The sequence below is a fragment of the Macrobrachium rosenbergii genome, chromosome 16, assembly GCF_040412425.1.
Source record: "Macrobrachium rosenbergii isolate ZJJX-2024 chromosome 16, ASM4041242v1, whole genome shotgun sequence".
Taxonomy (NCBI): Eukaryota; Metazoa; Arthropoda; class Malacostraca; order Decapoda; family Palaemonidae; genus Macrobrachium; species Macrobrachium rosenbergii.
The window spans coordinates 8,906,226-8,932,378 of NC_089756.1; the positions used below are offsets into that span (position 1 = coordinate 8,906,226).

Below are 26,153 nucleotides of genomic sequence, written 5' to 3' on the forward strand. Positions count from 1 at the left end.
AAAAGCTACAACCATGAGTTATTTTTTGTTGTATTATACATGAAATTGCGCACATTTTCATATACAAAAGTTTGTGTAAAGGCTAATAGAAAACGGTGCAAAAATTACGACAAAGTGACTAAAGAATTTCTGAGATTTTCAGCAGAGTTAGCTGATGCTTTCTTTTGGGATAAGAAAGAAATTCGCGCATGCGCAGCTGGGCCACGCTTGTAAACAAAACAACAGCGTGATCCGTGAACTCCCAGCATCCCTCAAGGCGCGTGATTTAAAATTTTTCGCAAACGAGGCCTATAAGTATTTTTCCGCGAATATTTAAAAAAACTTTTTGTAGTCGACGTATTTTACGTCCACTTGGCACCCGACAGACAACTTCTGTCGACGTAAAATACGTCCAGTCGGCGTTAAAGGGTTAACATGATTACTGAACATATTCTCTCATTCTGCATGTAAAATGAAAAATCACAGCTCGGTGAATAACATCCAGAAATTCGTTGTAATGAATTTGTAAAGTAATTGTGTGTGTGTGTGTGAAGGGATACAAGTTTTCTCATTTTGCTCGTTATAGCCTATTCTAAACGTATAAATGATAGGATTTTGACTGCCATTCCCGTCCTTATGGCAAAATCAGCTACTCGTTTGCGAGTTGGATACGCCATCTTTGCGAAGGGTTTCTCTGCTATCATGGTGAGGTTATCAAAGTTTGTTATCTAGAAACATAACCGTAATGAGCCAAACTCTAGTGTATCTGATAATAATGATACTATTACTACTACTACTAGCCAAATTCAAATTGTCATTGGGCAGCATTTTACCAGAGAATAAGTATAGCAGTCGAAGAAATGCACAGAGAGAGAGAGAGAGAGAGAGAGAGAGAGAGAGAGAGAGAGAGAGAGAGAGAGAGAGAGAGAGAGGCTATTGGCTCGGTTAGGTTGTTACATCAATATATCGAGTTCTAAAAGTCGAATAATAGTTGTACTGAGAATAATGATAATTTTAATAAAACTGTTGTTTTACTGTTATCTAATCATTATTGCATGTATCACTGTCATATTATCATATTACAAATTATGAACTGAGCGATCATGTGCCATTTGCATTCTACTTTTGCTTACATTCTTGAAATCATCAGCTGACTGTGTTTTACCATCATCACTGTCTTTAGTTGCCGAATGAAACTTAATTCAGAGAGACGATTCTTTAGTGAATTATCAAATCTGGGTTTAAAAATTGCAAATACTTTATTCATAAATGCAGTATATTAAATGAAGTACACGTCATTTTGTCAGTTTCAGGGCATTGCTTTTGCCTCCAAATCGTTTTGGAGTCTGCTCATTATTCGTTTCTTTAGCCATGTGAGAGAGGTGCGAAATAATGAGCAGGAAGACAAGTACTGCTAGTCTATTGATGAAGTGACCCGCTTATAAAGCGGTGTGCGGATGTCTGCATATAACACAGAGACCACGGGTACAAAAATTTACAGGTGACCTGAGGTCAAACTATTTCTCTACAAAAAACAGGACAGGTACTTACGGAAAACATACTGATTAACAATGTCTGGTTAGACATAAAAATACTTTGTTACATATACATAGTGCATGGTCAAATGAACAGATAATAAATATACAATTCATAACAATGATAATATTGTGTCCGTCCAACCCTAGGTCGAACGTGAAGGCACCGCAGAAAACGGGATGTTCATTACACAGGACTCATTGAGCGGGAACTTTACAATACTCCCCCCAAGACGTAGGTAACGTCTGATCAAAGAAGGTATCTGCTGGAGCAGTGGAGGGGGACTCGCTTTCTCGATGCCAACTGGAGGGGGTAGTCATCTTCTTCAGTTCCCTTTGGAGTGGTGTGTTGTGGTGCCCTCCTGTCTGGTCCCGGGGTTTTCTGGGGATGCCCACAACATTTTCCTGCGAATGGGGCGGGCCAGGGGGTTGCTATCTCCTGCGGGGGGCTTTGGAAATCGCCCCGACGTCCTCCTCTAGGAATGTGGGCTTGAGGCGGTCTATCGATACCCAATCTTCCCTTCCGTGGACGGCTACCTAGAATGCCTTTTTGTTCCTCTCGAGCACAAGGAAAGGTCCTCTGTAGGGCCTGGTTAAGGGTGGCCGTACGGCGTCGTCCCTGACGAAGATGTGGGTGGCGGAGGATAGACCGGGAGGCATGAAGGGGGACGTCCTGTCTTTGTATGTCCGCTGGCAGGGGGCAAACTTCCCGACCCTGTCGCGGAGCCTCTGCGTTGCCAAGTCATCCCTGCCCTCTGCAATGAGTCCCCCACCCCGGGAACTACCAGGGTCTCCCCGTAGACTTTTTCTGCTGCAGATGTATCGCCGTTGGCTCTGGGGACGGTCCTTAACCCGAGGACCCGGGGCAGCTGGTACTTCCAACTCTAAGAGGTGCAATGAGCCATGAGGGACACCTTCAGGGACCTGTGGAACCTCTCCACCATTCCATTGGCTGCGGGGTTGTAGGCGATGGTGCTGTGGTGAGTGGTCCCCAGCAGGCATGCCAGGGCAGTCCACAGCTCAGACAGGAAAGTGGGACCCCTGTCTGTAGTTATATGGTCCAGGACACCGAACCGGCTGATCCAGCTGGAGAGGAGGGCTTCTGCGCACTCACTGGAGGTGGCTTCCTCTATGGGCATAGCTTCAGGCCACCTGGTGGAGTGGTCGACGACTGTTAGAAGGTATCTTGCTCCTCCTAATGGGGGAAGAGGACCCACTACGTCAACATGGATGTGCCTGAAACATCTCCTCGGCTGGGGAAAATCACCCACCCTAGACTCGGTGTGCCGCCCTACTTTGCTGGCCTGACACTGCATGCACTGCCTTGCCAAGGCCGTTGCGTCCTTCCGTATGCCATGCCAGACGAACTTCTCCTGTCAGTAGCCTGGCCGTCGTCCTTCCGGAGGGGTGGGACAGTCCGTGGATGACGTCAAAGACCAGCCAGCGAGGGGAGGTGGGCACCAGTGGGCGGGGGCAGTCAGTGCTCACATCGCTCAGCAGTGTTGACCCTCCAGGGCCGAGGGGCACGTCCTTCCACTTCAGCAACGTGACGGCTGTGCGGTAAGCTGGGGTCTCTGGGTCGGCGGCTTGTTCGCAGGCGAGGTCCTCGTACTCGATCCCGAGCTGCACCGCGTCGATTTCAATCCTCAAGAGGGTGTTGGCTACTGGGTTCTTCTTGCCGGGGAGGTACTTGATGGTGCAGGTAAACTCCGCGATGGCCGCGAGGTGCTGTTGCTGCCTGGAGGGCCATGCGTCACCCAGCTTCGTGAAGGCGTGGACCAGCGGCTGGTGGTCAGTCCAAACCGTGAAGGCGTACCCTTCGGGAAGAACTTGAAGTGGCGTGCCACCTGGTACACTGCGAAGAGTTCTGTCGAAGGTGCTGTAGCAGGACTCGGTGGGGCTGAGTTTCCTGCTGAAGAAGATAATGGGGCAAGGGGTTCCGTTGATGACTTGTTCCAGGACGGCCCAGCAGGAGACGGTCATCAGCTGGAGGGGAGCGCTGGGGTCCTGCTGGGCCAAAGCTGTTGCCTTGGCAAGGACGGCCTTCGTCAGGGAGAAGGCCTTCTGCTGGTCGGGGCCCCACTCTAAGGTCTTTATACAACCCTTGAGGACCTCTGTCAGGGGGGGCCATGGTGTGCGCGATCCCCGGGATGAATCTCCTGTAGTAGTTGACCATTCCGAGGAATTCTTGTACGGCCCTGATGGAGGTAGGGGTGGGGAACCTCACGATGGCCTCGACCTTCGACGACATTGGGCGGATGCCTCCTGGGGATATCTCGTGGCCTAGGAATTCCACCTTCTTGACGCCGAAGGTGCACTTGTCGAACCTGACGATGAGGCCACTCTCCTGCAGGCGCTGCAGGACCTTCTGGATGTGCCGTAGGTGTTCCTTCTGGGATCTGGAAAAAATTAGGATATCATCGACGTAGCAGACGCAGAAGTCCAGGTCCCCTAGGATGCTGTCCATCAGCCTCTGGAAGGTCACGCCAGCCTTCCTCAGGCGGAAGGTGGAGAAGGCAAAGACGCAGGACCCGAAAGGCGAGACGATGGCGGTTTTGCGGATGTCTTCTGGCACTACTGGTACCTGAAAATATGATTTTACCTGAAAATATGATTTTAAGAGATCTAATTTTGAGAATATTTTGGCCCCTTGGAAGGAGGCCATTAGGTCCTGCATGTTTGGTAGAGGGTAGTGGTCGGGTTCTGTAGTGAGGTTGAGCCACCTGTAGTCACTGCAGGGTCTCCAGGTGCCATCCACTTTCTGCACCATGTGAAGGGGGGAGGTCCACGGGCTGGGAACCTTCTTGCACATGCCCATCCGTTCCATCTCAGCAAAGGCCTTCTTGGCCTCCTGAAGGCACTGTGGGGAAGCCTCTGGAACTTCGCATGCGTCGGGACCCCCTTTGTTTTGATGTGATGGTATATCCCATGTTTGGTGGGGGGCCCCGGGCACCTGACAAAGCTCGGGTTTGAAAACTTCCGGGAATTCCTTCAGGCGGGAGCCGTACTGGTGGGGCGCAACGGAACAAATTGTGGGCTCCCTGGGACCCGGTGCAAGGGCAGGGACTGGCAGGACTCGGTGTCCAGCAGGCGCTTGCAGCCGACGTCGACTGCCAGTCCGAAGTGGGCGAGGAAGTCCGTACCGAGGAGCGGGGGCCTAACATCTGTGACGATGAAATTCCACCTGTACCTCCAGCCAAGGAAGGAGAACGAAAGGAGCTTGGTGCCATAGGAGAGGATGGGGAACCCGTTGGCAGCTGTCAGGGAGGCAGCCAGGTCCGGCGGACGTCTGCGGTCCTCTCTGGAAAGCGGAAACACTGACCGAATGGCTCCGGTGTCGATCAACATCATCCTGCCGAAGGTGGTGTCTCGGACGTAGAAGCCCACTGGTGCGGGGCCCCCTGGGGGTTTCAGATGCTGCTGCCATGGCAGCCTCCCCCGTTTTTTGGAGGAAAGAAAAGGCAGGGGGCTTCGCAATTCCAGGCAGCTTTCCCAAACCTCTGGTGGTAATAGCAAAGCCCCGGCCTCCCCCTCTTCTGCTGGCAGGGTGGCTTCCTCTGGACGACGACGCTGATGCCCCTCCGTGGTGGGGTCCTCCGGCTGGAGGCAGTTGATGGGGTGTGCGGGTGTGGACGCCCACTTTGCCACGTTCGTGGAGTCCATCAGCTGCTGCGCCACCATGATCAGGGCCTCGACCAGCAGGGTGTATGCTTCAGTGATCTACCCACAGACCTCTGGTAGTAGCTGCCGCAGGAAGATCTCCCTCAACAGGCTGATCTCTTTGCGCCTGCCGCTGCTGTCAGTCTCGGGGGGGAGGAGGAGGTCCTGGAGGGCATGCCACGTTTCCAAGAGGTTTCTGTCCTGCCAGGGGTTGAGGGCGAGGTCGAGAGCGCGGGCGGCTCTCTCGGGGACTGGCAGGGAGCAGGTCTCGATGAGAGTGGCTTTTAACTACTGGAAGGTGGCGGGGCTTGACGTCATTAACCACGGGGAGATCTTGTATATCTCCTCCAGGAGGGCGTTGATGGCAATGTCCGCCTTCAACACCTCGTCGGTCAGGCCTGCCACCCTGAATTGCCCCTCGACCCTGTAGAGCCAGGACACTGTGTTCTGATGAGTGAATGGCGGCAGCCTTATGCTGAGGGCTGCCCTTGGTTGGTCCGTCAGGGGGGTCATCGCGCGGGGTGCAGGCACCGGCGTGGAGGAGCACGAGGGAAGGGGTTGCGCGAGGGAGACGTCTGCCTCTGAGAAGTTCGCAGTAATTTATATGTGGTTGGGGATGTCTGTGTCCATACTCATTCCGCGCTTTCACTGGGAGTGTGAGGGAACACTCGCGTCAATACACGCTTGGGAGCGCGCCGTGTGGGTCCGCTAATGATGCTGGTGACTTACCGACAAGGGTCGGTAACACCCGAACGCTTTGTTAGAGCGTCGTAGTTAGTCTGTTAGGGGCATGGGTTGGTTCATCGGGCCAAGAATAAGTCGCCGTTTGGGTCCGTTAATGGCTTCCAGGAACCACTCTGGGGGCCACCATTGTGAGAGAGGTGAGAAATAAAGAGCAGGAAGACAAGTACTGCTAGTTTATTGATGAAGCAACCCGTTTATAAAGCAGTGTGCGGACGTATGCATATAACGCAGAGACCACGGGTACAAAAATTTACAGGTGACCTGAGGTCAAACTATTTCTCTACAAAAAACAGGACAGATACATACAGAAAACATAATGATTAACAATGTCCGGTTAGGCATAAAAATACTCTGTTACATATACATAGTGCATGGTCAAATGAACAGATAATAAATATACAATTCATAATAATGATAATAATAGTGTCCTTCCGACCCTAGGTCGAATGTGAAGGCATCGCAGAAAACGGAATGTTCATTACAGAGAACTCGTTGAGCAGGGACTTTACAGCCACAGCTATAAAACCTGCGGCTTCTAGGTAGTGGCATACTTGCTTAATAACACCTTCTCCATTACGTGATGGATTAATAAAAATGTATTTGATTTTTATTTATGGAAAATTACATTGAAAATAAGCAAGTTTTTAACAAGACAACTGTAATGCAACTCTTAATAAACGTGTTAGTTACGGTAACTAACATCGGCAAACTGCTGTCTATTAATATAAACTGCAAACAGTAACAATAACTCAAGGTGTACCCACTAAGAGCACCTGATTTAAAAAAAACAGTTTGGTGCACGATCCAGAGGCGAAAACCCCCAAACTGATATTTCCATTTCGCACCGATATATCCATAAACGATATACCACGGTCAATTATCTCTGTGCACTACTGTATTTATATATAATTAAGGTTATTCTAATTTAATCCTATATTCTTTGTCCCAGAAAAACATAAAAATATTGAAAAAATCAGTGTTTCTGAGGTTTGAAAATATTTTTATTTACGTTATATGGAAAAATTTGATTCAGGTTGCGAACGTTTTGGTTCACGAACTGCGTCCTTGAAGGAATCAAGTTTGTGAAACGTGGTATAACAACATATACATATACTGTACATATAATATATGTTATATATACATATATATATTTTATAATATATACATATAAGTATATATATAGTCTGGATGGATTATGGTTGCGAAATTTTACAATTGCAACCATAATCCGCGTTTCTTGATTAGGCTCCAAATGCATGGGGAAAAAATCGGCTGGGAGCAAATGACTAATTGGTTACTAAAGGCCATTGTTTCCACTAAAGCGCAGAATTTTTTTGTGGATGGTCAGTGTGCTTGAAGAGTTCATGGGCAGAGGTTTGCTTTCGTGACTCTCTGATCCTGCCATTGTTTCACTGAGGTGTGCAGTGTTTGGGGCCTTGTGTTCCAGTGAAAATGCTGCTAAGACTGGAGTGAAGCAGAGAACGGTTTATAACCTCATCAAGAAGTTTGTGGCTAGTGGTGGCTGTGACGTCCCCCACCATGGCCATAGTAGTGGGAGGCCCAGGGAGATCCCTCCTCGCATGTTGGGGGTTCTGAAGCTTCAGATACAACAAAATCCCTCCCTTACTGCACATAAACTTAAGGAGGACAATCCTAAGCTGCTTGGGGAAACGTCCATTAGGATGATTCAGCAATCTCTGCACAGGGAGGGGTATCGTAAAAAAAAAAGTTTACGAAAATCCTTGCTCACTGTTGCCCAGAGAAAGAAAAGGCGTGAGTTTGCTAAGAACTACAAAGGCTGGAGACTGAATGAGTGGAGGGAAGTGCTGTGGTCAGATGAAGCCACGTTCTTTGTATCTGACACATCGGGAAAGTCGGCGTGGTGTGCTCCCGGGCAAGACCCCCTTAGCACGAACCTTCTCGCCACCAATGGTAAATACCCGCAGTATTTAATGGTGTGGGGTTCATTTGGTTATGGTGGTGTGGGGGACTTAGTAATTCTTCCCCAGAACGAAACTGTGAATAAAGAAGTGTATTATGGACTTCTCAATCTGCATTTAGAGTCTTCATTTAAGAAGAGTGAGACATCCATTTTCCAGCAAGATGGCGCTCCTCCCCACATGTCAAAATTGATAAAGGCTTGGCTGGAGGATTGTGGGATTGACTATATAAAGGACAGGCCAGGAAATTCCCCAGACCTCTCACCCATAGAAAATCTCTGGGCAATCCTGAAAGCTAAATTGAGAGGTCAGGATACTTCCACAATTGAGAAGTTAGAGGTTGCCTTGAGCGAGTGTTGGGAGGCATTGGAACCCGAAACTCTTCAAAATCTTGCAGATTCGGTCCTCAAGTGGCTTAGGAAACTTCTAGCAAGGAAAATGAAGAGTGATGTTACAAAGTACTGATGTTGGTGAGTACCCATAATTATTTTTGCATTTTTTTATTAAGGTTACTGCTGTTAAACTGAGATTTTGTATGGGGTGGACCAGTTGAATCCTGTTGGGCAACCATAATCTCCCAGTATATATATATATATATATATATATATATATATATATATATATATATATATATATATATATATATATATATATATATATATATATATATATATATATATATATATATATATATATATATATATATATATATATATATATATTATGTATATTATATATATATATATATATATATATATATATATATATATATATATATATATATATATATATATATATATATATATATATATATATATATATATATATATATATATTTATATATATATATATATATATATATATATATTTATATATATATATATATTTATATATATATACATATATATATATATTTATATATATATCATTATATATATATATATATATATATATACATATATATATATATATATATATATATAATATATATATATATATAATATATATAATATATAATGTATATATAATATATATAAGATGTCAGGGCAGCCATCGAGACTACAAAAAAGCATGTTAAAAAAGAAGAAGAAGAAGATATAATACATATATATATATTATATATATATATTTAAATATATATATATATATATATATATATATATATATATATATATATATATATATATATATAATATGTATATAATATATATATATATAATATATATAATATAATATACATATAATATATATATATATATATATATATATATATATATATATATATATATATATATAATACATATTATACATATTATCAAGGAATTACGATTCCTCCCTCCTATTTAGCTGTGATCTAGTTAGCATGGTAATAAATTTTTGTCTTAGCGTTGTCAGGCGCCAATATGGCGGGTTGTAGCCGTGAGAATATTTGAACCAGATAAAAGCTGTTAGCCCCAGTAGTTAGCGTGGGCTTTCCTTCACTCCCCCTTTCCTTCCCCTAAAATCGTTCGACCCGGAAACAATAGGGACCCCTTCTCACCCCCATCACGTGAGGTGGGAGTATTTAGGTATGGGGAAGGTCAAATAGGCATATTAAAGCTAGGGGCCAGGTAGGATTTTAATCTTAAAGCACTTAACTCTAAGTATGCTTTTCCTCTGCCCTCGTTGCTGGTTGTTGTGACATATTTGCAGGTAAGATTGGCCCAAAATTCGAAAACAAGACGCCACTTGAGAGTGGAGGAAGCCAGTACTAGTCTCAACTTCCTTCTCGACGGACGCTCCACCATTTTCCTCCGCTAGCTGGTTGAACCTAACGCCGAGAAATAGCCAATGTCGAGTGCTGGCGCCGCAATTATCCGACAAGGTGTGTACCTCGCAAATAGTCAGTAAACCAGCCCTTCCCCCCTTTTACTTAAACTCCTTAAAATTCCATTTCTTTAAACTTTAACTCCTTCCTCCACAAAGCAATCCTCCTTTGTAAGAGTCCTGCCCGACCTCCCCTATCTCGCCATTAATTTACCTTGAATTTCAGTAGAGATCCCGTGCTAAGTATCCATTTATCCCTCTCCCAGTGTAACTTAAGGGCAAATTTAGGCTAAGCAATACCAGTGTTAAATTTACTCTTTGTGTGAGTGCAATCAAGTGTTCATTGTTAAAGCCCACGCAGCTACGATTCTCATATTGTGCCTACGTGATTTCATCATAATTATCTGCTGGGCTACGTAGTGGTTAATATTTAACAAGTGAAAGGTAACATTTACAAGGGAATTCAATTTCTTTCAGTGTACAGTCATTCCTAACCTAGAACCTCTCTTACAGGAGAGACCAACAAATCCGTGTGCTCTGTGCCTGATAATTTTGACTGCCTTTCAAGCCTGAAAACATTCCTGGACGTAGTCCGATCCTTGAATTCCGTTGTGGCTTCGCCAACTGTTTATATGAATTGTTTTCCCCATCCTGGAGTTCAATCTGTTGCAGCAGCTAACTGAGACTATTCAATGTAATCGGGGCATGACTAAGCCATTGTTATTGTGACTAGAATTATTGTATTGCACATTGGGCCCCCCTTATTAATCAGCTTGCTTGTTTCCAATCATTGCATTATGGTTCTGTGTGTCCAATTAATGAGTCATTTTGTTTGTCTCCTTGTTTCATTGCTAAAGTCTCTGTAAATAAACCCCTGTGAATTTGTAAAAGAATTCTAATTCCAAATGGCGACCTTCCTCCTTTAATTGTAAATCCAGGAAAATCTAAGGTAAAGGTTCAATAATGTTTCCTTTGCTCATAAGCTGGGCACACTTGGTCCTTTGCAGTCCCATTGTCAAATTTGTTCAATTCTTTCCCAACCACGACTCCCAGTTTATGATGATATATATATATATATATATATATATATATATATATATATATATATATATATATATATATATATATATATATATATATATATATATATATATATATATATATATATATATATACATACACACATACAGGTATATATACAGTATGCATGTATATGTATACATCATGTACATACTGTATGTAGTCATACTTTGGTTATTATATATATATATGTATATATAATATAAATACATATATATATATATATATATATATATATATATATATATATATATATATATATATATTATATATATATGTATATATAATATATAATCATATATTTATATAAATATACATATAATGATCAGACTGAATTGGTTGGTCTTGCAACCAAAACTTGGTAGCCTATTATTTTACATGGGATGGATTAAGAAAGGCTTACCAATACCTTTTCCCTAATGGACAGAAATTGAGACTAAAAATCATCACAATGTTAATATGATAAACTTTAGAAAGTAACATTCTATTCCTCAATATCTTGGAACATTTTCCTCAAATGGCCTAGACAGGCCTAAAAAAACTTCCAGGTTTATAAATGGACTAGACCTATGGCATGTAGGCTACCGTGCTGTAAACAAAAATACGGAATTCTGGTAATTGCACCTGAAACAATGTTCGAAACAAAATTATGGAAGAAATTCATTGTATTTATTGCATCAGTTGGCCAAATATGCTTAGTCTGCTGAACTTCAGAAAAGAAGGATGCCTGTTTGAGCGGTAGCAATCATGGTGGCTGGTAATAGTCAAGGAAAAAAGTAACAGAGCAAAAGTCACAGTTTTGGCTAGGGAAAAAGGTCACATCAATTTATGGTGCCGGTAATCACCAAGTTAGGTTAGATTGGGTTAGGGTAGGTTATAGATTAGATTAGATTAGGTTGGGATAGGTTAGGTTAAATGTAAGGTAGTAGGGTAAGGTAAGGTAAGGTTAGATTAGGTTAGGTTAAGGTGGGTTAGGATAAGTTGTTACTTTTTTCCTGCGACTTTATTACCGACCTCCATTAATTATAGACTTTTTCCTGTCACTTTTTTTAATTGGATTCAATGATCACACCCTTACTGTATGTCCGAAAAACTACGTTCTATGTAATTATCATTTCATAACGTAACTATATTATTCCGCAGTTAAGGTGGTCAAAATCATTACGAGCATAACTGCATTGTTTCCCAGTTAAAGTGGTAAAAAAACTGTTACCAAAACCCAGGCTATCAGAAAACCCTTAGTCTATACTTTGACCGTTAAAACCACTTACCTTGTAAGTAGGCTGGTCATTACCTGAGCCTGCACACTTGTAAACATTAAGTAGGCTGGCCATTACCTGAGCCTGCACGCTTGCAAACATTAAAATTGTGGCCATTTTATTTCGTTTCAAAACTAGATTACACTTTTGACCAAATAAGCTAGGGTAAAACTACAGGGTTACCCCATACAGACTATCACATTGTTGTTATGAAATGGTCCCGCGAATGCTCAAGTCATTAGGGAGCCATATGTTCAAGAGGGGGACTGGCTAAGGAAATCTATTATAAAAGGAATTATACTAACCTAACGTGCCCTAACCTAACCTATCCTAACAGGCCGTATTACTTAGTCAGGGAGCCAAACCCCCAAGTGAAGGAAACTCCACTTTCTAGCTAAACCGCCCCTATAACACTGAGCATGCGCGATAACACTCCAAGATGGCCAGCGTACAAAAACATATAAGTTCTGGTGTTAATTACAGTTGACCGCCAAAAAATAACGGCAAATCGTTAATAATACTAAAGGAAAAGCCAATTTCCTAGGTAATACCGGATGCGGAGCAAACCCTTAGTTCTACCAACGATAGTCTAGTTAGCGACTAAAAATGATTACAACTAACAAAATTAATAATAAAATAAAAAAAAAATCTGCATTGCACGTAAAACAACATTCACACTATCATCGCCTTGGCGCCTTTCGAATTAACAAACTATATTCCTCCGCCCATCCAACCCAGGCGACGATGTCTGAGACATCATAGGTCAATTTATGGAAAAAAAAAAAAGCTGATTCGTGAAGGACCTCAGACCCCAGATAATTTAACATTAAATCAATCACTGATGTCGTCGTTAAATCAATCAATCAATGTAGACGTCATATATTCGAACTACATTCTCGAGACTACTAAAACGGTACCAATTCTTTTAACTCCTGCGGCCAGCGAGTTGTTCTTCATGAAACTTATTATAGTTTATTTTTTTTCCCGATGGGCGAGTAACTTATAATTGATTTTCAGGCAATTGTTTCGGGTAATAATATTTCTGAAAATTATCTCACCTAAGGTAATATTTCAATGCATTGTAATACTGTAAGCCAGAAAATACGGAACATATGTATAAAACTAAGCCTCTCTTCTTTCTCTCTCTATATATATATATATATATATATATATATATATATATATATATATATATATATATATATAGAGAGAGAGAGAGAGAGAGAGAGAGAGAGAGAGAGAGAGAGAGAGAGAGAGAGAGAGAGAGTTTTTACCACCTCGTTCAAATGTTATTTCTTTGCTGGGACGACCGGAAATGCTTTCGATTGTTTCAAAGGTCGTTTCACCTCGTTTTTTGGATGAAGAGGAGGTGTGTGTCTGTTTCAGTCAATAAAGGAATAAAGATAGTAAAGGTATGGAGACCTGAACAGTCGTAAGCAGCATGGGCTACCTGTTCAGTCGAGTCATGAATCAGAAATGGCTGTCTGCGATTCGGGACCTGCAGGGTTAGGTACGAGCATCATGTTAAAAAAAGCCAGCTTCATCTGGGAAAGCAGCTTCGTCTACGTTATTTGTATGTTTTGCTTAATCTATTTTTTATGCGACTGCCTAATTTTTGAAAATTCAGAAAAACAATTGTAAATTTTGTGAAAAATACATGTTTTAAAGGTCTCTACTTTTGTCCTACTTAGCCCTATCCTCTGCCTGCCTCAAATGCTGCCGGATTTTCTGTCCCGATCTATCTTATGTTTTATTAAAGAACCTGAAGAACCCAAAACGAGATTCATAACTCTGAGTGTGTGTGTGTGTGTGTGTGTGTGTGTGTGTGTGTGTGTGTGTGTGTGTGTGTGTGTGTGTGGCGCGCGCAAAGGCTTTGTGCGCGCACCTATACACCCAAACGATATTTCCTCTATCGAGAGGCTCCAAGACATGTCAGTCATTCTAAGCCGGCTGTCCGCGGTGAGCTAGACTGTGGCAATTGGCGTTTTTCTATGTTATTTTACTTGCTTTACAAGAATTTAAAGTAATATTTTGTCAGCCGGTTGTAACTAAACTGTAATTGACCTTTGAAGACTACACAACTTGAATTACCTAACGCAGGGTAGGTCTAAGCCGGCATTCTGCGGCAAGCCCGCCCCCCTACCTCCATAGCTAATACGGCAAAATTGTAACCAGTAAACACCTCTAGGGTACGTTATGTTGGTATTTTTAGGGGTGTTTACTGGTTACAATTTTGCCGTATTAGCTTTGGGGGGGTGGGGGGGCTTGCCGCGGAATGCTGGCTTAGGCCTACCCTGCGTTAGGCAATTCAAGTCGCGTAGTCTTCAAAGGTCAATGACAGCTTAGTTACAGCCGGCCGACAAAATATTACTTTAAATTCTTGTACAGCAAGTAAAATAACATAGGCTTTCCTTAGTCTAGCTCACCGCGGACAGCCGGCTTAGAATTACCCCAGTTTTCACTACATCATCGGAAATCAGGTCGTATCCTCAAGCCCATCTCCACACCGGTTGAATCCTACCAAATTCGACTAGTTACCAATACATAATTCACTACTTACGCCAATATATGTAGGTTCGAAATTAGCGTAAATGCGGGAAAGCTTCCTGGCTCAGTTAGCAATCGATGTTCCCCCTCGTTAAGAGCATCCTAACATTTACAATACTATTATCTCAAACATTACAATCTTTAACACCAAGCAATGTCCAGCCTACCTTCCGAATGTGGAATACTTCTCTTCACGTCATTTATATATATTCCTTATAGGATGAATGGTCAGATAATTTAGTCCCTTAAAAAAGAAAAAAAAAAAAGATTAATGGGACAATATCACGCAATCGCTAACGTAAAACGACGGACAAGCCAACGCACCACCCGACATCAAGACACTAAATACAGCCGTTTCCGAAACTGTCTTAACTCTTACCAGAGAATGAGCCGAACGCTTCCCTGTAACTATCGACACGATGGTTAACAACTTCATTCAAATTGACCGGTCACTTTAGGTTACTATTTTTCTTTGTTTAAGCTTTATTTCCCTTTGAAATCTTTGTAAGGTATGGAAGCCAACTTATTTTTTTATCTACTAGTTGTCCTTTGTCTTTTTTATACTAGTTTTCCTTCTGTTAATTAATGTCTATCAATTTCACAAATGATTACTTTTAATTCGTCCATCGGGTCGATCAAATACAGTATACGGCATCGACAATGAATTTTTCTTACATTTAATATTCGCCAGTGTTACGCGATACTGATATAATTTATCACCACACTGTGTCAGCTTTCTTATCTAGTGAATGAGGAGTGAATTACCGTAGGAGACAATAATGGACAGTACATAAAAGGAAGAAGCAGCGCCATTTTCCCTTATATGGGGGTGGCTCGGGGGAAATATAATCCCTGCCATATTCACCCTTTAATAGCTGACTCCAGGTAAAAATCCAATTGAAAAAAATTCAAAATCATCTGCTGCTTTCTTTGCCAATACAGAAAGATCATCAACATCCTGTTAAACCCCATACATAAACTGCATCACTCACGTGTTTCTCGCACATACTTACGCTTCCACCCCATTTAGCACCTGCTTTCTCAGTTTCCCATCAAACTTGCAAATTAAAATATTTTCAAAAGCCTAATCTCCCGTTTCCTCTATGGAATGGAATACATATAAAATATAAAATTTAGGCCAAAGGCCTATGAGATCATTCAATACTGACAGAGAATTTGAGATTACAGAGATTTTGAAGGTGTAACAGAAGGAAAACCTCACAGTTGCACTATAAAACAACTGACAAGAGAGGGTGGAAAGTATGATGGAGGTCAGAGAATATAAACGTTGGTACAGTAAAGGAATGGAATGGGTTGCACCTAGGGGCTGAAGGAACACTGCAAAGAACCTAAAGTAATGTCTACAGTGCACCATGATATACCTTGTCCTATGGGGGTTTTCTCTTACCTGTGTATTCACTTTTACCATCCTTTTTATCACATTTTGGGACCACTACATCTCTCACCCTTTGCCCAATTCTCACCCCACATCAACTACACAACCAGTTTCTCCATCATTTCCTAATTCACATTAATTAAACATTCACACATTATTTCTATAAAAGATAGTTTACTGAAATGACACATTTCAACTTTTTTTCCACATGGTTTTCGCTTTCAAACTTTTACATGTACCTGCTACCTTTCTTACTGCACATAGCCTACCCTATTATTCACCTCTTCTCTTCCATCATCTTTTGCTTTTACAGTACTTATAAACACTATAAGAATTCTTCACTTCCATTCTTCCATCCTCTGTACTGGCTTTCATTACCCAATCTTTCAGGCGTCCATTATTCTCGTAGCATTGATCTTGCCTACATTATTTCTAAGCTTTCTATTCAAACAAAAATGTAAATCCCTATACCAGTATAGGCAGATTTTCTCCACTTTCAGATGTAAAGAAATGCCACTCCACATCCCTTTCCAAGCTTTCTTTTCCCAGAATATGGCACCTACATTAAACACCCAGTGACTGCCAAAAATTTCAAATAAAATGCTCTTAGTACTAGAAGTGAAATATTTTGGAAATACGACCAGCTTCTTCTACATATGATTTCAAAAATAAAAATACCACACCCTAAGACTGAAGTATTCAACCAATATATGCCTCACAGTCAAAGGAACCAAAGAAATCATTGATACACAGCTGGGATTACCCAGCCATTTACGATATACAGTAGCACTGTAAAGTCACCACATCGGCGCCAGGATAGTGTTTCGGCGGCGCCATTAATTAAGTCTCCGCTGAGCTTGTTTTCTTTGGTGACTTCCCATTTTCTTCAAGCTCAATTAGTCACGCCTAAAACGTGCCAGGTCACGCATTTTAATCATTTTTACTTTATGCGTATTTATACAAATGTCACACATTGTGTATCACATGTTTCTTCATTCACAGGCATCAAGACTGTATCCATATTGTAGCTCTGTATGTTTTGTATTGTAATTTGTACTCGTTCACTGTATATTACTGTTTATTGTTTCGACCTCAGGTCACAGTCAATTCCATTGTCTCTCGCGGGCGGCGTCAGTCGGCCGCTATATAAGCTGCCTGGATCTGTAATAAAGTAGCAGTAACTTTACCTGCTCGTTTCTTTGACACCCACAGTGGTGACCCGGAGTATCCCGGAGCCATTAGCAGACTCACACGGCGACTTAGTCTTGGCTCCAGGATTTCTCCAAAACGCTCTTAGCGGCCTAAACACGCGCTGTAACCAGCGTTTGAGCGTGCTGACTCGTCGGCGTACCCCACCAGCGTCACTAGCGGAACCACACGGGCGCACGAAAGTGCGTACTAGACGCGAGTACCCCACTCCAGTAAGGGGTCAAAGGAGCGAGCATGGACGCGATATCCCCTCCTTCATGCAGTTAAACGCGACCCGCGGACTCGGAGGTTTACCTGCCTCCCATCACACCCGCGCCCGCCCCGCATCGAGGCCCTCCCGCAACTCCCACCAGCGCCCCGAACACACGGCGGCCGGGCAACACAATCGCGGGCCGCCCTCACCGTAAAGCTGCCGCCCGTTTACGCAGGGGAACCCATCAATGGGCTGCGCAGGGTGGAGAGCCACTTCAGAATCGCGGACCTGACGGACGAAATCCTACAGGCCGACAGTGCTCAACGCCCTTCCGGAGGACGTGTACAGAAAACTCATCTCGCGAAGTACCGAAACACACACCCTCACATACAGCACCACAAAAGTTCCTCCTCGGCTTGCTCCTGCCCATCGCCGAGCGGGCCGCCCGTGCTATCGACCTTGCCATAAACCCACGCCACGACCTCAATTCAAGAGACGCTGGGGGCATGGTCGAGATCTCCTGTCACTACCAGACTTGGGTGGCACAAAGCGGCAGGAGATAAGCTTCACACGGAAATCTACCTTCGCCAACTCCTCCCGAGGTACGCAACCAGATTGCTCACCCCTACACCATGCCTGTCGAGGACCTCATAGAGACGGCGCAACACCTCACAGACTCCGTCAAGGCTTCACAGCGGCTAAAACCGGCCACACAGCCGGTCAGCTCCGGCCCAGCCTGAAGAGGACGTGAGAGCAGCCCGTCAACGCCATCGCCAACAGACGCCGGGAACCACAGCAGATGGAGGTCCCGGGCTTCTGTCGCTACCACAAGTGGTTCGAAAGGACGCCCGAAACTGCCTGCCGCCCTGCTCGTTCACCCGTTCAAAAAAACGGTGGCGGCGGCCAGCAGGACAGGCCGCCATGGCAGCCGAAGAACCCAGGGCCTCAAAACAGTAGGTTTTTACGTCCGCGACACCGTCTCCGGCAGGATGATGCTGGTCGACACAGGAGCCTTTAAATCGGTCTTCCCAGCATCCAGAGAGGACCGCAACACAGACCACCAGCCACTGGTTCACGCCTTCACGAAGCAGGGGGACGCATGGTCTTCCAGACAGCAGCGCCACCTCTCAGCCATAGCCGAATTTACCTGTTCCGTCAGGTACCTCCCGGCAAGAAAAATCCGTAGCAGACGCCTCTCCAGAGTCGAGTTGAACGCAGTGCAGCTTGGTGTAGATTACCAGGACCTTGCCAGAGAACAGGCCGCTGACCCAGAAACCCCAGCATACCGCACCGCCATCACATCCCTCAAGTGGCGGGACGTGACCCTCGCCCCGAAGGCCCCAGCCTGCTCTGTGACATCAGCACAGGCCAGCCCCGCCCGGGTTCCAGCCTCACGCTGCCGCCAGGTATTCGACATAATTCACGGCCTCTCACACCCCTCCGGCAGGACCACGGCCAAACTGCTTTCAAAAAGTTCGCCTGGCACGGGGTGCAAAAGGACGCCACGGCCTGGGCAAAACAGTGCCTGCAGTGCCAGACCAGTAAAGTGGGTCGTCACACGCAGTCGGGGGTAGGCGAAGTTCCCACAGCCAGGGCGCCGCTTGGCCACATCCACATCGACGTCGTCGGGCCCCTTCCCCATCAGGCGGATCCAGATACCTCCTGACGGTGGTAGACCGTTCAACGAGGTGGCCCGGCCACACCCATGCAAGCCAACAGCCAGCGCGTGCGCCGAGGCCCTGCTCTCCAGTTGGGTTAGCCGCTTCAGCGTCCCGGACCACATCACAACCGACAGGGGCCCCGCTTTCCTCTCCGAGTTGTGGTCTGCCCTGGCTCAACTGCTGGGAACCACGCACCACACCACCACAGCGTACAACCCAGCGCCAACGGCCTGGTGAAACGGTTCCACAGGTCCCTAAAGTCATCCTCATGGCCCGCTGCACCGCCGAGGACTGGAAACATCAGCTGCCGTGGGTCCTCCTCGGGTTGAGGACCGCCCCAGAGCCGCGGCACCCCATCCGCAGCTGAACAAACCTGTGGGGAACCCCTCGTGGTGCGGGAGAGCTCGTGACGGATGAACGCCACTCCCCATCACTGCAGAGGCTCCGCGGCGTGGCGGCAAGTTAAGCCCCTTGCAGGCGCTCATACATCGACAAAGCAACCACCTTCATGCCGCCACAGCTGTCATCCGCCACCCACGTCTTCGTCCAGAGTCGACGCCCGTCCGTCCACCACTAACTAAGCCCTACAGGGGACCCTTCCGCATGCTGGAACGGAACAGCAAGGCGTTCCAGCTGGCACTCCCAGGCAAGGACGACTGGGTTTCCATAGACCGGTTAAAGCCCGCCTTCCTGTCGGAGAGTCCCGGCAGCAACACAGCACCCTTCCGCCAACCGCACTCCATGCAGCACGCCCTCACCCCGCAGGCGCGCCGCCCAGGAAGGGGACTGCCCAACCAGCAGCCTCACAGGCGGGAGGCCCCTCCGTTATCTTCAAGGAGCCGCGGCACCTTCAGCGTCCCAGCAGATACAGGGATTAGTCAGACACGCCCCTGTCTTGGGGGAGTATTTGTAAAGTCACCACATCGGCGCCAGGATAGTGTTTGGCGGCGCCATTAATTAAGTCTCCGCTGAGCTTGTTTCTTTGGTGACTTCCCATTTTCTTCAAGCTCAATTAGTCACGCCTAAAACGTGCCAGGTCACGCATTTTAATCATTTTTACTTTATGCGTATTTATACAAATGTCACACATTGTGTATCACATGTTTCTTCATTCACAGGCATCAAGACTGTATCCATATTGTGTGCTCTGTATGTTTTGTATTGTAATTTGTACTCGTTCACTGTATATTATTGTTTATTGTTTCGACCTCAGGTCACAGTCAATTCCATTGTCTCTCGCGGGTTTACGTCAGTCGGCCGCTATATAAGCTGCCTGGATCTGTAATAAAGTAGCAGTAACTTTTACCTGCTCGTTTCTTTGACACCTTACAGCACTGACAAACAGCAGCGGATTGACGAAGCCATCTGGCCTCATGAAATGTTACTAACTTAAAGTTTTATTTGAAAACCACAGCAAGAATGCTTTTTAGCAAAAGTGATAAGCCATCCAGCAAAATACAGAGTTCATCAGCATAGAATGAAATGATGCAGGTGGGATCCATTGTTGATATGGATGCTTAACCACCAGTTAAGTAAAAACGTGAACACGTGTGGCAAGAGCCATTGCCTTTAACCATTGAGTCACATTTCTAGACTAAAAGGCTTGCCCATAAGAACTTTCTCAAGGATGTAAAGAACTTTCAGTATCACCCATTACTTTCTACACGGAATTATGCAAGGAACTAATATCATACATAATCTTTTCATATTGCAAGCTGAGGGTGAGCAAAATGTTAACTTTAGGGAGAGCAACTTCTAAAAGAATCATAACTAGGAATTGAGTTAGTTCCAAAACAGATCACTTTCAATCTACCATTTTTTAACATCTAATAACACTAAAGATGCCTTCCTCCATAAACTAAGTCAAAACAAAATAGTAAACATTAAGTACTGTAATAGCAGTCAACAAAATTAGTACCTTAAGTACACTGGAAATACATAAATATAAGAGTGAAAGTTTCCTGTTTTAGTATTAGAGCCAATTTGATTACCATGAACTCTAAAAATAAAAAGGACAAACTTGTACCTTAACTACTCATGAAAGAGTCGCATAAAATCATATCATCAAACTCTATTGAGCTGCAGGAAACACTGCCCTCAGGTTACTGAGCTCCAGTATACCAAGGTAGATCTCCCAACCTGTAATGCAGTTGAAGAATTATTAAAAAAAATTAAGTCTTCAGCAATGGGAAGTATTTTTTTTTTTAAATAATTTCAAGTCCACTGAAAGATTCATACAAACATAAACTGAAAAGCTGCAGTAGCTTAACATCTCCAATCACTGACCCTGTTATGACAGATGAGCAGCAGAGGAGAGGTACAGCTTTTCTGTTACCATAGGGACAAAGTGGACTTTGAAATAGAAGCTGAGAGAGCAAGAAAAAAAAGAGAGAAGCTGCAGTATCAATGAAAGTGTGAGAGATAGTCAGACTATGTGTGAATAAGAGTCTTAGTAGATCGAGCAAAGATTTAGCAATGGGTACATAAAGGTTGTACTGCTTTAAGCAGCAGGTACATAATCACTGACAAGGTAAATGAAGGAGATTTTTAGAAAGGTGTCACCACAGAATGTTAAGATTTGTGACTGGACTACGGTACCAAGATGCTGCAAAAAAGACAAAGATCTCAACAACTGAGAAGCTTGGAAAAGTAATGAGAAGGGATAAGGAACAGTTAGCGAAAAAAGCAGTATATGCTGAAGTAGCAGGATAAGCACTTATGGGAAGGCCCCGTGAATCATGGAAAAAAGGGCAGATGAAGACCTCAACCTGATGGGGGTTCAGACAGGAGCATTGGATAATACAGTGAAGAGAGCTAACTTCACAACTAACCCTATGAAGGGATAAATTAGGGTAGAAACGTTTATGATGATGAACTGACGACTTTCAATTACATACCATAGTAGTTCTCAAATTATGCTGATACGCCCAAGCCCTGAGTTGGACAAGCCTCTTCACAAAACTTGAGTTCCTATTTCTCACAGTGAAATGAAAGGTATACAACATCTCATCAAGAGTCTAGGCATAATTTTTACCTGGATGTAATTAGTGAGCTTCAGTCCCAGGTTATAATAAATCTTCCAATTAAAGTTAACTTGTAGACCAAGTACTAAGGCCATCATGACAAATTTGTTGAGTCCTCAATGGGCCAAAGAATTTAATAATGTTAATTTTCAAATTAAGTTAGAATTCAAGACTCTGCAAGGTAAGAGTACTAGTTTATTAAAAAATCTGGAGATAAAATTATTCTATAATTGTTATAAAGATACATGAATAAAGATTCTGATCCTGCACTGATAAATATAAATTGCTCTTTGGCCTTTTTGGGGGCAGTAACTGCCACAAAAATATGAAATTTAGATATAGTACTGCAATTTTTTTTTAATTCTCAAGATGAAAAGACTGGAAATTCCAATTTTCAGCATGCAATGGGATGATAAAAGTTCAGAATAAAGCAAATAACTGAAAGGTTCAGCATACAAACATCATAATTTTCAACCTGCCAACCCAATATGATATGCTTGGATATATGTCCAGTCTAAAACAAATGCCACTCTGACCTCACAATAGCAGGAGGGAAAAGGGATATACTATCTTCGTGGTACTGTATCTTGACACAAACTCCATTTAAAACGTATGTAAGAAAAACTAAAAAAAATTAGAACTTTATTAATTACCTTTACAATTTAGGCACTATACAGTATTAGTTTCCTTTTCAACAGATAATATATTATGATAAAAGAAATATTTCATATTGAGAGATATTCGGCAGCGTACTTTATAATAACAAATAAGTACAGCATTTTGTACTGCAAAGAATACAGATGCTTTACAGTTATATATAGCATTTCAACTGTTAAACATATAAAAACATATAAAAACATTTCTTATTAAAGTTATGAGGCATAATATGAATTAATAAATATTAACATCTTGACTTATATACAAACAATAATCATCCAAATAATTTTTCATGCAAAGACTGAACACTGGGGTTAATCAAACAGTACTTCAAATATATTCATGTGTCAAAACAAATACATAACCAACCAAATCTTTGTGAACATAATGTTTCTGTTGGCATAATCAATGCATTATAATAAATCCATGTATTGAATACATTGTTTACCCCTACTACACTACATCTTTATAATCAAACTAGAAACCCTCTACTGGTAAGAAAAATTGTATAGAACATGAAATGATAAACTTTTATAATCACATCAAATTACATTTTATATCAATAATCACCTTGAAAAACTATTTATCCGGAAGAATTGCATTTTGATGTACTTTTCTTCATTAATAGTAACCTCATATTGTTCAGCAAACCTTAATATATATATATATATATATATATATATATATATATATATATATATATATATATATATATATATATATATATATATATATATATATATATATATATATACTAGTTAGTCCCAGTTTACTGACAGGGGTTCCGTTCTTATACCGCGTGTAAGCGAAAATTTTATCGTAAACCAAAAAATCGTCGAAAATCGTCAAAAATCCTAAGAAAACCTGACTTTTAATGCTCTGGGTGTATTGAAAACAACGTAAACTACATTTGTATTGAGTTTTTCATCGAAAAACCCTCCAAATTTTTATTATTCTGCCGTTTTCATATTTCTTCCGTCGGATCGGCGTACGATGCGTCGTAACCCTGGAACATGCGTCGTAAACCGGGAAATAATTTCTGATGAATATATCGGAAAAGCGTCGTAACCTCGGAACGTCATAAGCCGGACCCGTTGTAAATCGGGGACTGCCTGTATGTATATATATGCATGTATATATATATATATATGTATGTATATATATATATATATATATATATATATATATATATATATATATATATATATATATATATATATATATATATATATATATATATATATATATATATATATATATATATATATATATATATATATATATCCATTATATATAAATCATATGTGTGTGTGTGTGCACAAGATTTCAATATGCATTTAATACTGTACCAGACACTAATCAATGATACTTCTGTTATTTTACAGAAGACAAAACTAAGAATTCCTTACAATGCAACTGTTTGCCTTGTGACAAAAAAGAGCAACCTATAATGTAAGTTCCTCAAAACCTTAAAATCTATTTGGAGCTAGTTTAAGATTTTGACTTTTGTACATAGCATCACCAATTTCCTCTTCCGTCAATATTTTCATATGAAATAATGTTAGAAGCAACTGTTGTTTTGCAGTACCAACAAATTTGTTGTTCAAAAATGCTGGTAACCCACTATACATGTTCGCCATAGTGTAGAGGGGAACTCTTACAGTTCCGAATACCTTTGAAAAGAGAGAAAATGTTAGTTAAAACAAGTGAAGGCACTCACATCTTACTTACCACTAACACCATACTACTGATTAACCTGCCATACTACAAAAAAAACAAAGTAACTTGCAACCTTTCACCATGAAAGGGAGATTTTCTTATCTCAGAAAATTACTCGAGTACTAACTGCCCGGAAAATAATCCCAACAGGACCAAAGTCCAGTGTACACTACAAACATACAGTAATAACCATATTAATATATCATGACAAACTTGAAAATACATGATACCCCAACTCCTATTCATGAGAAAGGTTTTGCATACAAATACAGAAACGCAACTTTTGAAATATGCCTGTGGTGCATTTTTATGTTCTTACAATTCAACATGGTCTGGACCTTGGAAATTATTTTTCTGATTACACAAGCAAATGGAAAAGCTTCAGCTTTCATTCAGAGGATAATCATTATTACTAGTATATTTCAAACTTATTTACAAATTAAAATTATTAACTCTCATAAGGCTGGCTAGCTTCATACAGGGAAAATATAAAACTTTTGATATAAAGTACTGAGGACTGTATGAAACATCAACCATGACAACTTAAAGGTGTGTAACTAAAATACTAAATTAACTTTATATTAATGAAATTAATAGCTATGCTAAAGCCTCACATTCATGAAAATTCTTCAAAGACAGATCAGCATTTAAGAACCAAAGATGGGATCCAAATGCACAAGCTTTGCATGTACCAACGAGTACCTGATGCTCAGACAGCAGGAATTGATAAACTTCATTAAATGGGTAAGTGATTTAAGGCACTACTGCAGCGTTCTTTCCTGCTGTTCTGGTTGACTCTTCTTGTACATATTCTTTGTGCCCCACCTCAGACAACTTGTTTCCCAAAGTGTAAAGCCTGAATTCTGGCTAACCCAGGAAGAAACCAGGGAAAAGTTTCTGCCATGCAACTCCAGTGAACGGGATGTGGAATGTAAAAGGCTGGTAATTGTGCAACTAATGCTGAAATTAGTTCCTATGTAAGAGGCATCCTATTTCTCAAAATGTCTAAACCCAGACATCCCCCTTGAACTTGTGGGGTCCAGAGCTGTCGCCGGGACCCTCAGGGCATCCTCGCTTCAAAACAAAAATCTACATGACACACCGAGACTCAGGAAACACAAATCCAGAGCTCCTGATTCAAAGGATCTTTTATGCATTTTTCAGAAGATACTTTATGTCCTTGTCAGAATTGTAATTATTAATGTATGTATGTACGGCATTGCAAGCTTTCTAACCACGAGGCCTGGTTCTTCAGAGCAGAGACTATCTTCAGGTCTAAAAAGATCTCTTCATCCTGCAAAGCCAATGCCGTCCTCAAGTTCCTGCCAGACAATGTCTTCAAGCAGATCACAGAATGGCTCGCCGAACAAAAGACAACCGTCACCTACAAAACACTGAAGGCCCAACTAAGGTCATCCTTCAGCATGCCACCCATTCTCAGAGCTACGAAATTCCTGCACAACATAGGGGCAGCAACAGGAGACCAGTGGCCGCTGCACGCCTACAAGCAACTGCGGTGGCTAGTTATGATCCCTGCCACAGACAACCACCCAGAGACTACATTGGACCTTGTGTGAGAGGTCCTACTCACAAAATTACCCCACCAAACAGTCACAGCCATCCCCAACGCATCAACCATGGACCTCGACGATTTCCTGAAGACAGTCAATGCCATCGATGGCCACAAGTCGACACAGCCTACACAACCACCTGTAGCAGCAGCAGACTGACACAGAGACGGACAG

At 42.5% G+C, this 26,153-nt stretch overlaps 1 protein-coding gene across 2 annotated transcripts in view; it reads right to left on the reverse strand.

Annotated features, from left to right (window-relative positions):
* Positions 1-26,153, reverse strand: part of LOC136847071 (U8 snoRNA-decapping enzyme-like) — a 175,032-nt gene that overhangs the window by 115,332 nt on the left and 33,547 nt on the right. The window contains exon 5 of one of the 2 annotated variants that reach the window (XM_067118343.1): positions 24,131-24,362. The exons of the other annotated variant lie outside the window; for it this stretch is intronic. Within the exon in view, the coding sequence (XP_066974444.1) occupies positions 24,159-24,362 (204 nt within the window). The 3' untranslated portion in view covers positions 24,131-24,158. Of the gene's footprint in view, positions 1-24,130; positions 24,363-26,153 lie in introns of those variants that run through there. 2 annotated transcript variants of the gene reach the window in all.